Source organism: Lucilia sericata, unplaced genomic scaffold (genome assembly GCF_015586225.1).
Source record: "Lucilia sericata isolate MDLA Ls3-8-SP2 unplaced genomic scaffold, ASM1558622v1 Contig000083F_arrow, whole genome shotgun sequence".
NCBI classification, from domain to species: domain Eukaryota; kingdom Metazoa; phylum Arthropoda; class Insecta; order Diptera; family Calliphoridae; genus Lucilia; species Lucilia sericata.
In genome coordinates, this window is record NW_023994116.1 from 392,268 (window position 1) to 406,267 (window position 14,000).

The following is a 14,000-nucleotide window of genomic DNA, read 5'->3' on the forward strand; positions in this document are numbered from 1 at the left end:
TAGTAGTCATTGAAAAGTAAGTGGTTATGGAAGTACAACCCATTACCGAGTTGCTGGGTAGTTAAGTTCTGTGGGACTAAGTGTTGGAAATAAGTTGGTATTACGTGTATATGATACGAGATGGATGTAAGGGTATGTGAACCTTACCCACCCGTATACCTAGACTGAGTGTGTCGGATGAATCAGAAGTGTATTAGGTTGAAAGGTGATGGATGTAAGGGATCTTATACAAGTGATACCATTGAATTTTCCTTCCTTCCTTGTCCGGGTGTTTCAGGGTTTACTCTGTTCATACCAGATTTTCCACAGTATGTTCTCTGTGAATAAGAACAAGTCCTTGGCTTATTTGATGGATTCGTGTTTCGGTCTACCAATTACGTCTCTAGGTGCTGTTGCTGACTCAACAGAAGCCATCTCATTTGCGAGGTTGTAATCGGAATTGATGTTTTTACATCTCGGAAGTTAAGCAACGGGGCAGCAAAGATCTTGTACATGGACCGCCAGAACCATATACAAAAATTGCTACCGGAGTGTAAGATACACAAAGTGAGTGAGTCATTAAAAATGCTCACCTTGTAGACGAAAAACACAATATGTTCACGTAAAGGACTTCGAAATTGTTCTCAGTTGAGTCACTATTATAGGGAAAATAGCCGACTTCAGGTTTTTCATATAAAAACCCAATTAGTGTAAAAATTATGAGTGAGTACCAGGCAAACCAAAAATATGCTCTAAAAAGTGTTTTAAGCGCTTTAAATATTCAGTAAAAAACTAAAAATATGCTCTTAAAATTTAAGCAAAATTTAAAAAGTTTTGAAAAAAAGTTTTAAAAATATACAAAAACTAAAAAATAAAGCTCAAAATACTCAAATATGTTCTAAAAACTAGAAAATATGCCTTAAATATGCTACAAAAATCAAATCATGCAAAATAATGCTCCTGTGGGTAAAATATGCGCTAATAAATCGATGCCAAAATTCATAACTTGGTCAGAAACGTTTAAATATCTTATCCATGAGTCAGTACGATGCATCATAAAAAACATGCATTTGTATATTCTGGTTTCCCTGGTGATTACATATTTTCGCGAATTCCTCAAAAGCTTAAATAACATCTCTATAATGTTAACGGCGACGGAAACTTTTAAAAGTCAAAATGGCTATTGAGGATAATATAGAAACTAGAAAAACTTTAACTTAAAAATAATTATTTTAGACTCTGGTATATGGAAGATAATATTAAAGTTTATAAAAATCCTTTTTTAGTGATTGATTGATGATTTCAAATAGCTTTAATTATACTTAATTATTAATTTCAAATCTAGGTGGACTAAATTATAACAGTGTTTGTTTTTAAAACTGAAAATACCATACATGGCTTAATAATGTCAGTATATCTTGATATATTGCATAAACGAGTTTAATATTAACTGAAATTACTCAACAAAATTTTGTGATGATCGGTCTATAAATTGACCTTACTCCCTTGTAAGGACCCCTTCAGAAAATTACTTTAAAGCTCATATTTGGCTTAATAATGCCAGTATATCACTCCACAAAATTTTGTAGAGTGGGGTATATAATTGACCCCCGCCCTATGTAAGAATCCTTTTAGAAATGACTTTAACGTTCATAACTGCCTTTAAAAAGTCGTTATACCGATGCAATTTTAGGAATATTAAATTAACACCCTTCTTAATTATATATAGTCGCCTTCAGAAAAAGGCTTTAAAATGGGGATGTAATGATAAAGTTCGACATAAATAAGACTTTTATGAATCAAAACCTAAATACTAAATTTTATGAGGATCGGACCTTGGATCTACCCTTTATATAAACCCTTTTACAGAAAAAGCTGTTAGAACTTTTATACAAAAATTGTTTTCTAATCGATCTATGAAAAAGTCATGTAAAATGTACATTAACATTGTTTATAAATTATAATACACCTGTCTTTTTCCGTTATATTACATCTGTGATATTAGTAAGAATCCTGTGATAAATTAGGTTTAATCAATGAACTTAAATGGCGAAAATAAACGTAAATCCCATACAAGTAAAAGGATTCATTGAACACTTACAATTGATCAATGGATCAATGAGACAATAGGACAATCCGCAATCGTTGTTTAGGCGAATGAATCACTTGAGAGAGGTATAAATTTGTGTATGTACAAATATTTGCGGTCGCCATAGTTGGTAAACACAATTTGCGAGAACAAAAAAGATCACCATAAATAATAAAAACCACAGGAAGAACAACAGGGAAAAATCATATATAAATTATGGAAATCATAAACAGTAAACAACAAAAACAAAAATTATGATGGCGTTAAGGACAGGTAAACGGCAAACGATGATAGACAAATCAAATAAGAGTCACAGGAGAGTGATACAATCTGCGAGAGAGATAAGGTTGATATTATATTTAATTGAGACCAAAGAGAAATAATTTATAATTAAATCAAACATATCACAAGTATTCGCTATTATTGAGTGATAATTGTTTACAAATGGTTTGTAAATTAATTTGTGGAGAACAAGAGCGAGATAAAACATTAAATTGACAATATTTTATTAATAAGTTTTCGACACTCTTTTTATTATCCTTAAAAATATACGACGAGTAATCGCGTTATACCCAAAAACAATATTGTGGTATGCAACACCCCTCTCTCACTATGTTTGTTTAAAGGTGAGTGAGTGAACTCAATAAAACTACCTGTATGAAAACCAACCCTCCTATTATTTCCTAACAACAAATATAATCGTGTGTAAAAGAGACGCACGATACACAAAATACTCAATGAACTAAAAGAGGGGTTGTATGTCAGGCCAAATACTACGTAGACATGAGATCTGCCGTTTCATTCAGACACTTGGTTGGCTTTACAAAATAACTGTTATAATTGTATTTAATGCTAATGTTTTAACAGTTCCTTGCTTAGTCGGTGGTTAATGGTCGTAACGTACATCACGTCCTCTTGACAAAAAATACAATTTATGCAAATATAAATATAATTAAATTAATTAAAAACAAATGTTAATTTAATGTGAAGAATTCTTCTTACGGAAAAGTAATTCTATATACACATACCAAAAAGATTTATAAAAGAAGTGCAATTATTGAAAAAAAGTGTTTTAAAAAAATAAGTGAAATATTTAACAAAAAATAATTTGATGATTTTTATAATAATTTAAAAAAAAAAATCAACGTTAAAAAACAAAAATAATTTTGTGTTCCAATTTTCGCCAAATATAATGATGACAACCACAACATCACATGCTATCATGGCTCCGGTTATTCGTCCTATTCAAGAAAGTCCCGTTTCTCGACCACGAGCAGTCTACAGTATTGATCAGATATTGGGAAATCAAACGAAGCGTAGTGGTAAGTTCTGAACAACAGTAACCAACGGTAATCATTTAAATGTCATAAATATGCAATATTGAAATTGTTATACAATTTGATGTATATTTGGAATGATAATTTAAAGCTATAAACAATAGAAACGTACAATACTGTCACATAATTCCATTCCGATCGAAAGTAGACTTATTTTTAATAATATTTTAGATTACAACTTAAAATAACAACAATTACAAATAAATTTCAAATCCTATAAACAAAAACCACAAAACTAGGAACATTTTAGTGGTTTAATTAAAAAAAATGTTGCCGTTGTTTTTAACTTTTTGAAGAAGATAAATACGAAAATAGTTCCACTTTCGATCGGAATGAAATTTTGTAACTGAATTCTGAAGAAGTTCAATAAAACATTATAATAAAAAAATTATCAATAGTTATTTAGTAGAATAATTTAGTTATGCCGTAGTAGTATTACATTCAATACGATCATTTACTGATTCAACACGATCCTCAATTTATTACATTTTCCATCAGTGAACTACTTACATAATAGTTGTTTATCATCTAATAAGATCTTTTAACGGAACCCGTCGCAATAGTTTAACTCATATTTCATTATATTTCATACAAATAGTTTAAGGATAATACATAATCAAAACATAATAAGATCCAAAATTTATATATTTTATATTCACCCTTGTATGCCTGAAAATGATTACAGGTTTATTATGTCTTTCGGCTAAAAATTTTATGTTAGAAAGCACCAGGAACATCTCTTAACGAAATTAGTTCTTTATTATATTTTGAAGCCCTAAAGTGTTAATATTATTAATTACATATAAATCTATTATTCGAAACTGTATTGATTCAAACAAAAAATAAAAACCCCAAAAATATTAAAGATTATATTTTATATTGTTGCAATAATCAGAATGTCGGTTAAGGCAGGTTTCCGCATACACCGTAATCGGTACCGAAAATGAAATTTCATACATTTGTGACGAAAAAAAACTTACTTTTTTCGGTACAAATATATGTTTGCGGAAATGAGTCTTTACCGGATAAAACTACTACACTCTTTCCCATTCCTACAGAAAATAATCATGTTTCCCGACACACTTAAACGTACAATATAAATTGCATTTGTAGTAGATCTAAAAATATTTGCTTAATAAGTTAGTTAATATATTTCGTTAATTATATTTTCCGCCATTCATTTAGATTTATAATGAAAAATTTTATACCTCCTGCTGTAGCAAAAACATGAATTATACATATTAATTGCAAACAGAATATTGGGCGTCAATATTTAACACCTATAAATCTACACTGGAAATCTCATACACACTTTTATAATAAAAAAGAAAAAAACTCTGTATCAGTTTCAATAAATTGACACCTAAAAAGGAAATCACCCAATTGCGAACCTTTATACCTTCACATCAAAACATTTCATTTTTTCATCTGCTGTTAATGACAAATACGTTTTTATTTTGTTAATTTTTTTCTAATATAAAAGCTCAACAGGACATCATCGTAGTCGTGCTCGATATAATGATTTTATGATCATCGCTGCAATATGAAACGTTTATTAAAAACAACAACAATACAAGTACAAAATTCATAAACTTTCAACTCATATTTACTGTTTTGAGGGTTATGATGGGGTTATGTATAAAAAGTACTCTATGAATTCAGTTTAATGGTGAAATCATAATTTGCTTATGATTTAGACGTCAACGCCAACATCATCGTTACCGTCAGTTATCACATGTATGTACTATATACACACATACATACATATCATCACCACATTCACATTTAAAATTTGTCATTATTAGAGAATGAGTGACTGGGTAATTTACTATTTTGCGCTGATTTCATGTGCTTCTTCTCGATTTTAGAAAATTACCTCATTTTATATTCTTTTGAACGTTTGCGAATACATACATAAATATAGTCCTGTTGATGGTGATGAAGCATGACGCACAATATCTCTATTTCTTTCCAAGTGAAAATCAATGCTGGCTAAATTTTAAAACTCGTATTTTTCCTTGTATGCTGTTGAATAGAAATGTGATTTAGTTTTTGTGTTTTTTTGTAAATGCTTCGATTTTAGTGGATAAATGATGACATGCTGTGTCAAACAAGCTTTTCCAGTAGAGAAGCAGCAGACATATCGTTTGTAATAGAAAAATGAAAAAATGAAATTATTAATTTGAGGTTCATTAAATTTTGATTATAGGTTTACAAATAAAAAATAACGGTATGAACTTTGCTATACTTTTTGTAAGAATACATTTGTATGTGTGTGTGCATATCGTTTTGAGTGCTAAAATAATTATATTATGAATAATGTGCCTGTGTGTGTAAAATTTAATAAATGAAAAGGGGGTTTGTTTATTAAATAAATGTATTTGAGAACCTGAATTTATTGATTTTAATTTTTTACATTGGTCTAGAAATTCGCGCTTTTTTCTTTATCCTTGGCTTTTTGCTTCCCTTCCTCTGACAGGATATTTAAATGTTTCAAGTATTATACTCATTCATTCTATTTAATATCCTCACTCATACATTCTTACATTTATTTCACTTTGTTTTCAAATAAAACCCATCCAACAACAATAACAAATAATTTTGAAAGTTTAAGCTTTTTTGGGTTTTGTTTTGGTTTTTACGCATACAAATTTACAATAGAGGCTCTAAAATCAAAATCAAATTCAATTGAAATTTCTTTTCTTTTGTATAGAATTTGCAATTTCATTTTCAAAATAAGAGTGTTTGATTTTTAACCCATTGTTTACCCACTTAACATTTAGTAGTGTGTTTACTTAAAATATTGAATTCAATTGAAATGTTACGAGTAGAAAAAATGCTTTCGTAAAGATTTATTTTCTGGCAGAACAAAAAGTGGTTGGTGTTTAATAGATTGGAATTTATAGCAAAAAAAAAAAAAAAAAATAAATAATAATAATCGTTTTTATTCCCATAAGTACTTTTACATATATAGATACATACATACACAGATACATATGAGTGTATGGAGGAATGTACGTAAGTACGTGCATCACAATCAATCTCAATTTCAATAGATGTGGTTTTGTGTTTTATAACACCTGCTCTAAAATCAATTGCTTCTAATCTCTATAGTGTTGAATGTACTTTCGTCTATGATACTAAAACATCATTGTAATTCAATTACCTTTTGGACCATGGGGCATGTTGCAACAAGCATCACGTATGTTAGTGATCTGAACGTTCATACACATACACAAGTGATTTGAAAACTAATTTACATATAAAAGCTTTAATTTAAATCTTATTGGGTTTGTTTGCATAAATTTTGACTCGAAAATTTAATTTTAAATGTTTTCTAAAATCCTGCGCAATAGTATGAATTAAATTAATTTTAAATTTTAAACAATATTAATTTAGGAATTGGATTGGCTCAAACAAGCTGCTCAGATGTTAGACAAAACTAAAATTTTTTATTAATTTGGGGTGAAAAACGATTAATTTTCTTTTATTTTTCCAGACTCAACCGAATCATTAAATCAACAATCTTTACATAGCAGCAGCAACAACAATAGCAATAATTCGACGAGCCCTATACAAAACTCCATATTGCCACAATTGCATACACAACTACATTTAATACCTCCGCATCAATTGGCTCTACATCAGCAACACTTGCAGCAACAGCATCAACAACATCTGAACAATCATCATCAACATCACCATCATCTGCAACAGCAACAACAACAGCAGCAACATCATCAACATCTGCAGCAACATGCTGAAAAGCGCGAAAGAGAAGATTCTCCAGACAATACCGACAATGGCTTAGATGTTGACAATACCGATGATGATCTCTCGAATAGTCTAAATAATGGTCACGATTTGGACATGGAAAGGCCCAGAAAAGTAAGAAGGTAAGCTAAGCGCCAAACATCAATAGATTTTATTTTATATTTGTTTCTTATTGCATAATCCTTGATCCTCTTAAAATTGTCTGTGTAATACAAATACTTCATTTATTTTTTAATTTTGCACAGATCCCGCACCACCTTTACAACATTTCAATTGCATCAATTGGAGAGAGCGTTTGAAAAAACTCAATATCCGGATGTATTCACCAGAGAAGATTTAGCGATGCGTTTGGATTTAAGTGAAGCACGTGTTCAGGTAAATAATTTAATAGTTTAGATAACGTTCGTACAATTGATCAAATACTTAAGTCTATAATTGCCAGTGAATATACGTATGTAGGTTTTTGGGTTGAAACATCAAATTAATTGATATGTGTACATATTCAATTTTTGAAATATTTTTGTTAAATAATTGATCTCATCCTTTACAAATCAAAATCAAATTTCAAAACATTACTTTACCGAAATAAGTTTTATTTCTATGACTAACTCTGACTTTTTTTATACTTTATTGAGTATAATTGATAAAAATAAATGTATAAAATAAAAAAAACTGATTGTAATCGCTACAAATCATTAACAAAGCATGACCAGCCAAATAAACAAGGATAACATAAACAATTGCTTTTAGCTCTCTGATGTTGCAAACAACATATTTTTTTATATTTAAACCAGTTATGTGGAAAAAAGACCAGCATGAATTCAAATACACTTAAACACATTTATGCCATATACATACATACATGCATACATATGTATGTATATATGAATGTACATACATTCGTGTGTTACCACTCATAGATACAAATAAATCCCTAATAAAAGCTTAAATATCCATATATTCATACTCAAACACACAAATATACACACACATACACATATGCTTTGTTATTTATGTATGTATGCATGTGTTGTGTATGTCCTTCAGCAAATGCAATAAGTAAATCCGAAAATAATTGCCTTGTTAAAAAATTAAACAAAAAATACACGAGTATAAAATCCTTTAAAACGATCTATATGAAATACGCGTAAAACGTTTTTTATGAAATTTAAACGAAAAAATCAACAACAAATAATAAACAAACAAATTGATACAAACAATCGACAAGGATTAAATTGAACAAAAAAAAAAAGTAAATATATGTATGTATGAGCATGTAACCTTTTCTATAAATTCGAAATGATACTAACAGGGAATTAGCATTGTTACACTCGTACTTTCGTTCGATATGACACGCGATGTTGATTTTTGTAACTTTTTCTTAATTCCCATCCTTTTTCCATGCACGTATAACATGTTTAAGGACTCTTAGGCGTCCAGATTACGTACGAGTGTGGGTAATGATGAGAAGAGCAGAGAATAGATAATATCAGTGACCAATTAAATGTTCATCTCGCGTCTAAAATGGATTTTTCAATCATCTAAAGCAAAAGTAGATTGAAGGTAAAAGTAACAAATTACTGTTGAAGGATTTTACCGTGATGATGTCGATTATAATGATGATGAACTGTTGAAATAGATTTATGTATTGATAGGTCAAGTACTGTGCACACATTTTTAAATTCGTTTTCAAACAAATGTTGTCATTGTTGTTGGTTGATTCACTTTATTGTACTTTGCTATTTAATTCTTATTTAATTGTTTGCTTTTTTTTACTTTGCTTTGATTGTATTGTTGTTATCCATTTTAAACACCCTAATTATGTGTGAATTTTAACGAATATTTTGAATGTTGTTAATGTTGCCGCTTATAACAACCCTCCCTCCCTGTCAATCAACAAAGCATTACGAATTTGAAAAAGTGCAAACACCCTTTTTGGGAAATCTTCTTGAGTGTATTTCTGTATTTAGAGTTCATTCCGAAAACAATAAGCTCACAAAGTCGAGCTAATAACAAATAAATAAAGAGGAAAAATTCAATAAAATACTAACACCAGGCTAAAACAATCATCTAATCGCTTGGAAAATCTCTATTAAATACCATGGTCTCATCTAGCCAACTCATCCCCTCCCTTAAGCCCATAAGTAAAGTGTGTGTGAAAGTGTTTAAAACTATTTTCTAAAATTGAAATTTGTTCTGGTCTCTTTGTGTGTTATACCTTTAAAGTTTCAAGTATTTCTTATGCAAATTTCCTTTTACAAAGAGAAGAACTAAATAAAAAAGGACTTACTCGTGTTTTGATTTATCAATGTTTTAAGCGCTTTAATAGCTGCTGTATGAAAAATATTTTTGTTTACAGGCAAAAAGGAAATGTAGTTTCTTTGTTTTTGAATTTAAATCAGAAAATAATAATAATTGCACCCGCATACTGTTGATGATGTAGATAATGACTTAATTGCTTTTAATTAAGCTTTCATAAGCCTAATTATGATGAATTATAAAAAAAGTTTTAAATAATAATTGTGGGGTTTGGTTAAACATTTGTTAACAAGCCATTATTTATTTGATTTAATATTTTTAACTGTTATACAAACTGTTATATTTGATGAACTCCTGATTTACAATTATTTACGAAGAAAAAAAACTAAATGAAAACATGAAATCCTGCATCCTTTTGCATGTTAAATTACATGTTATAATTGTCCTTGTAACAATTAAAATTGCCATATCATCATCATCTCTCTCTATTTCCTTCACATACTCTCTTTGAATCTTCTTTTAAATCTCTACCTACATTGTAAATGGGTGATAATTTCATATGACTTTTTTTGTTTTCATTTTATTGCATATGTTCAAGTGGCTGTAATCTTTACAACTTCTCTAACATTTTCTTCATTCAAATATACATACATACATACATTAGACTTTTGCTGTGTATCCTGGAAATATCCAGTAAAATCTGGGTTTCATCAATGTTCGAATAAATAAACCATTCACAGCTTTTATGTTGCAGTGAAATCTTTCTTTACTTAACTTTACTGTTCAGACGACAAAGTATGACAATAATTTGTAACAATTATTGTCAGGAAATCATTACTAATTTACTATACGCACAGATGCATTCCATTGTTCGACAACCATCATGTGACTGTGAGGGGGGTCAGGAGGAAAGTGTGAGAAATGTGGCAGAGAGACATTTAAAATACAGCCTGTTTAAGTGGATTGTAATAGAAATGTTGAAATTAAATATTTTGTATTGTAGTTGGATGGATTATTTTCTTTAAGGACCTTGTATTTGTTTGGAAAATTTAAGGAAGTATAGACAATTGATTCAATTCGGTTACACTTGTTAGAAAATCAACAACATCAACAACACAATTGTAAATTACATTTAATAAGACACACATAGATACTCTTTCATACAAAAGTATCATCATGGCCATTATTCATACATTCATCTAAGCATCCATCCATCTATTCATCATACAATCATACCTTGTTGTTTTTCAATAAGCTTATTCCCTCTAAGGATTTTCAATGCAGATAAAGATTCAGAGAGAGAGACTGAGGAAAAGAAAGAATGAGAACGTTTATAAAAGTCTAACATCTTTATATGATTGCGATGATGCCCATAAAGTGTAGGAGGTGGAGGATGATTCTACTTCATCAAAAGTGTCTTTTTATTGTTCATCAGTGGATGGCTAGATGACTGCCAGAGTGGGAGACTGTTGTTCATATAATTGTTTGCCATGTGGGTAAGGGTGGGTGTGAGTGTTTTTTTTTTTAGAGAGAGGGAGTAGCAGAATGAGAGGTTGTAGAAGGCAAATCACAGAATTTAACTTCCGATTGGATTCTATTGTCTGTTGGTGTCGTCAGTAACTGTATTAAAATGTATGGCCAGAAGGAAGAAGAAGAGAGCAGGGGATGGGGGAAACGCTGTTTATTGAGAAAAGTGCACAATGATGATTAAAGGGGTTAATTGGGCGTTTATTCATTGAAAATTGTTGGCGGTTGTGTTGAGTATTAGCCATGGGGTTTGATTGCCTGTGCTGGTGGTGTTTGAGATAATTGGTTATGGCAATTATTGAGGAAATTATAGGCTTAAAAACATTTGTAACGATTAAAGCGAACTTTTCAATATCATTTATTTAATATTATTTCAAATTCTTATTTCTAAATTTATTTTTATGTTTGCAGGTTTGGTTTCAAAATCGTCGTGCCAAATGGCGTAAACGTGAAAAATTCATGAATCAAGATAAGAATGGTTATTTATTACCTGAACAAGGTAAGTTTTCTTTTACACTCTTTCACATTTAATTGATTTTCTTTAACATTTCGTGGCAGTGGCTTTTTGTATGATTAAAGTCACGTTATTTAATAATTTGTGCAAAACAATACATTTAATGTGAAATTAATTAATAAAAATTTACCATTAATTATAGAAAAGTTAAAGAGTTTAACTAATATTATTATTTTTTATTTTTTTGTAGGTTTGTCTGAATTCCCCTTGGGTATACCTTTGCCTCATGGAATTCCTGGACATCCGGCTGGTTTACCAGCTGAGTTTTGGCCACCTCACTTTGCCTTACACCAACCATTCAACCCAGCGCTGTTGCCTCAGGGTTTAATGCCCCATTACAAGTTACCCAACTTTCACACTCTGCTCTCCCAATACATGGGTCTAAGCAATTTGAATGGCATCTTTAATGCCTCTGCTTATCCTCAGAATTTGTCAATACACAGTGCGGCTCAAGTCAGTCCACCCTGCAGCAACAGCAGTCCCCGAGAAAGTCCTACAATTGTGCAAGGTTCTACTGCTGTGACGTCGGGTGGCGTAACGGTTACTTCATCGGCAGCAGCTTCACCGAAATCACCCATGAACAATCATGCTACTGGTAGTATAAGTGGAAATTCTACACCAGTGTCGGTGGTGACCAAATCAGAAGACTGAACATTAAAATTGTACAATGCGTGATAGAACGAATCGAAATGCAAACGGCAACTAAGTAAAAGAATTTTGTCCAGGAACTCTGAACAAAAATGTAAATAAAATTTTAGTTTTAATTCTATTTTTACATCAAATAACAATTAAAGAAAAGTGATATAATATAGTAGTTGTTTCATTGACAATTTTATTTTAAATGATTTTTTTTCACACATTAATGTGCATAAGATTTTAAATATTTTTTAAATTATCCAATTTGTTTATACCTTACAATTGTATTATAATTATAGTATTATTTTCGTTTTATATAGTAGAATTTTCAATAAAAATTGCCAAAAAAAAAAGTATTGTAAAATTAATTAATATACTTACATAAATATTAAAGGAAAATATAAAATAAAAGACATACATTTAGATGGCTTTTTTTAGACATTAAATCAAATAATTTTAGAAATTTAATAAAAATATGAAAAAAATATTTTAAATAAACTGTTTTACATATTTATTTTAGTGAAGATAAATCCATATCAGTGAGTGTTTTTGTGCTTAAGCCTTTTTCGGCAACTATTTAATTACCTATATTAGCTTACTTTGACAAATCAGTAAATAATTATGAATGAAATCCGTAGATAATTTCCAAAATAATGTCACAAAGTCAATTCACTACAAATATTGTTACATACATATTATCAAAAGACACCAAAAACAACTGGGTAGATTGAACAAAAATAGAGTATATTAGTGCTTTTTACGAATTGAAAAATGTTGAGATATTTTCAATATTTTTATAACAATCAAAATAATGTATATTCTTTGTATTTTATCGTTCGCCTTCGCGAACTCCCTAGAATGTTGCTACGGACTCCTATTTGGGAACCGTTGCTCTAGAATATAACTGCTGTGACGTCGGGTGGCGTAACGGTTACCTCATCGGCAGCAGCTTCACTGAAATTACCCATGAACAATCATGCTACTGGTAGTATAAGTGGAAATTCTACACCAGTGTCGGTGACCAAATCAGAAGACTGAACATTAAAATTGTACAATGCGTGATAGAACGAATCGAAATGCAAACGGCAACTAAGTAAAAGAATTTTGTACAGGAACTCAAACTCGGAATATCAAACTCTGTGAGCTTAATATTCCGAAAACTTGGTAAAAAATATAGATTTTGGGAATTTTACTTACATCTCAACCACCTGATGCTCCCACTGCAAATTAAAATTTGGTTCGTTCTAAGACATTATATTCCAAAATTTTTCTCCTGGGGTCAATATTTGGTAGGCTGGTTGATGATGATGACGGGTTTTTAATTTTCTTTCATATAGGTTTCGGGAATTTTTAGTTACATCTCAACCACCTGATGTTTCCACTGCAAATTAAAGTTTGGTTCGTTCTAAGATATTATGTCCCAAAATTTTTGTCCTGGGTTCAATATTTGGTAGGCTGGTTCATGATGATGATGACGGATTTTTAATGTGTATATCATGTGAAAGGTATTTGAGAGACGTATCAGAATTTTTAGTCGTAGTTCAGAAATATGTATTGAAAATTTTACGATTTTTCGGAAAAATTTTTTGTTTCGAAACCAACATTCATTTACACGGAGAAAAAGCAAGGGTAGGGACTGCTTTATACCTCTTCCACTATTAATATTAAAAATTCATGTAAATTTTATTTGCTAATTTTTTGTCTAAAATGAGCCGAGAAAAATATATTCGTTTTTAGAACAGTACTGACTACCGATAGTGCCTAATTTTGGTTATGATCCTAATGTACATTATATAAAATAATGTAATTAAAATAGGGTTCTATACCAAACCAGTTAATGAATTGTCTGGGTCAGTACCTTCCCTTCATAGTTCTTAATAGGTTC

General features: G+C 30.3%; 1 protein-coding gene across 2 annotated transcripts in view; it reads left to right on the forward strand.

Moving 5' to 3' along the window:
* LOC119599616 (homeobox protein orthopedia) overlaps window positions 1-12,384 on the forward strand; it is a 36,582-nt gene extending 24,198 nt beyond the window's left edge. Inside the window, exons 1-5 of one of the 2 annotated variants that reach the window (XM_037949464.1) lie at window positions 2,967-3,390; window positions 6,905-7,301; window positions 7,425-7,554; window positions 11,377-11,464; window positions 11,670-12,384. In XM_037949464.1, the coding sequence (XP_037805392.1) occupies window positions 3,261-3,390; window positions 6,905-7,301; window positions 7,425-7,554; window positions 11,377-11,464; window positions 11,670-12,130 (1,206 nt within the window). In that variant the 5' untranslated portion in view covers window positions 2,967-3,260 and the 3' untranslated portion in view covers window positions 12,131-12,384. Of the gene's footprint in view, window positions 1-2,966; window positions 3,391-6,904; window positions 7,302-7,424; window positions 7,555-11,376; window positions 11,465-11,669 lie in introns of those variants that run through there. The other variant, XM_037949465.1, reaches the window with a different exon arrangement.
* Window positions 12,385-14,000: the final 1,616 nt, after the last annotated feature.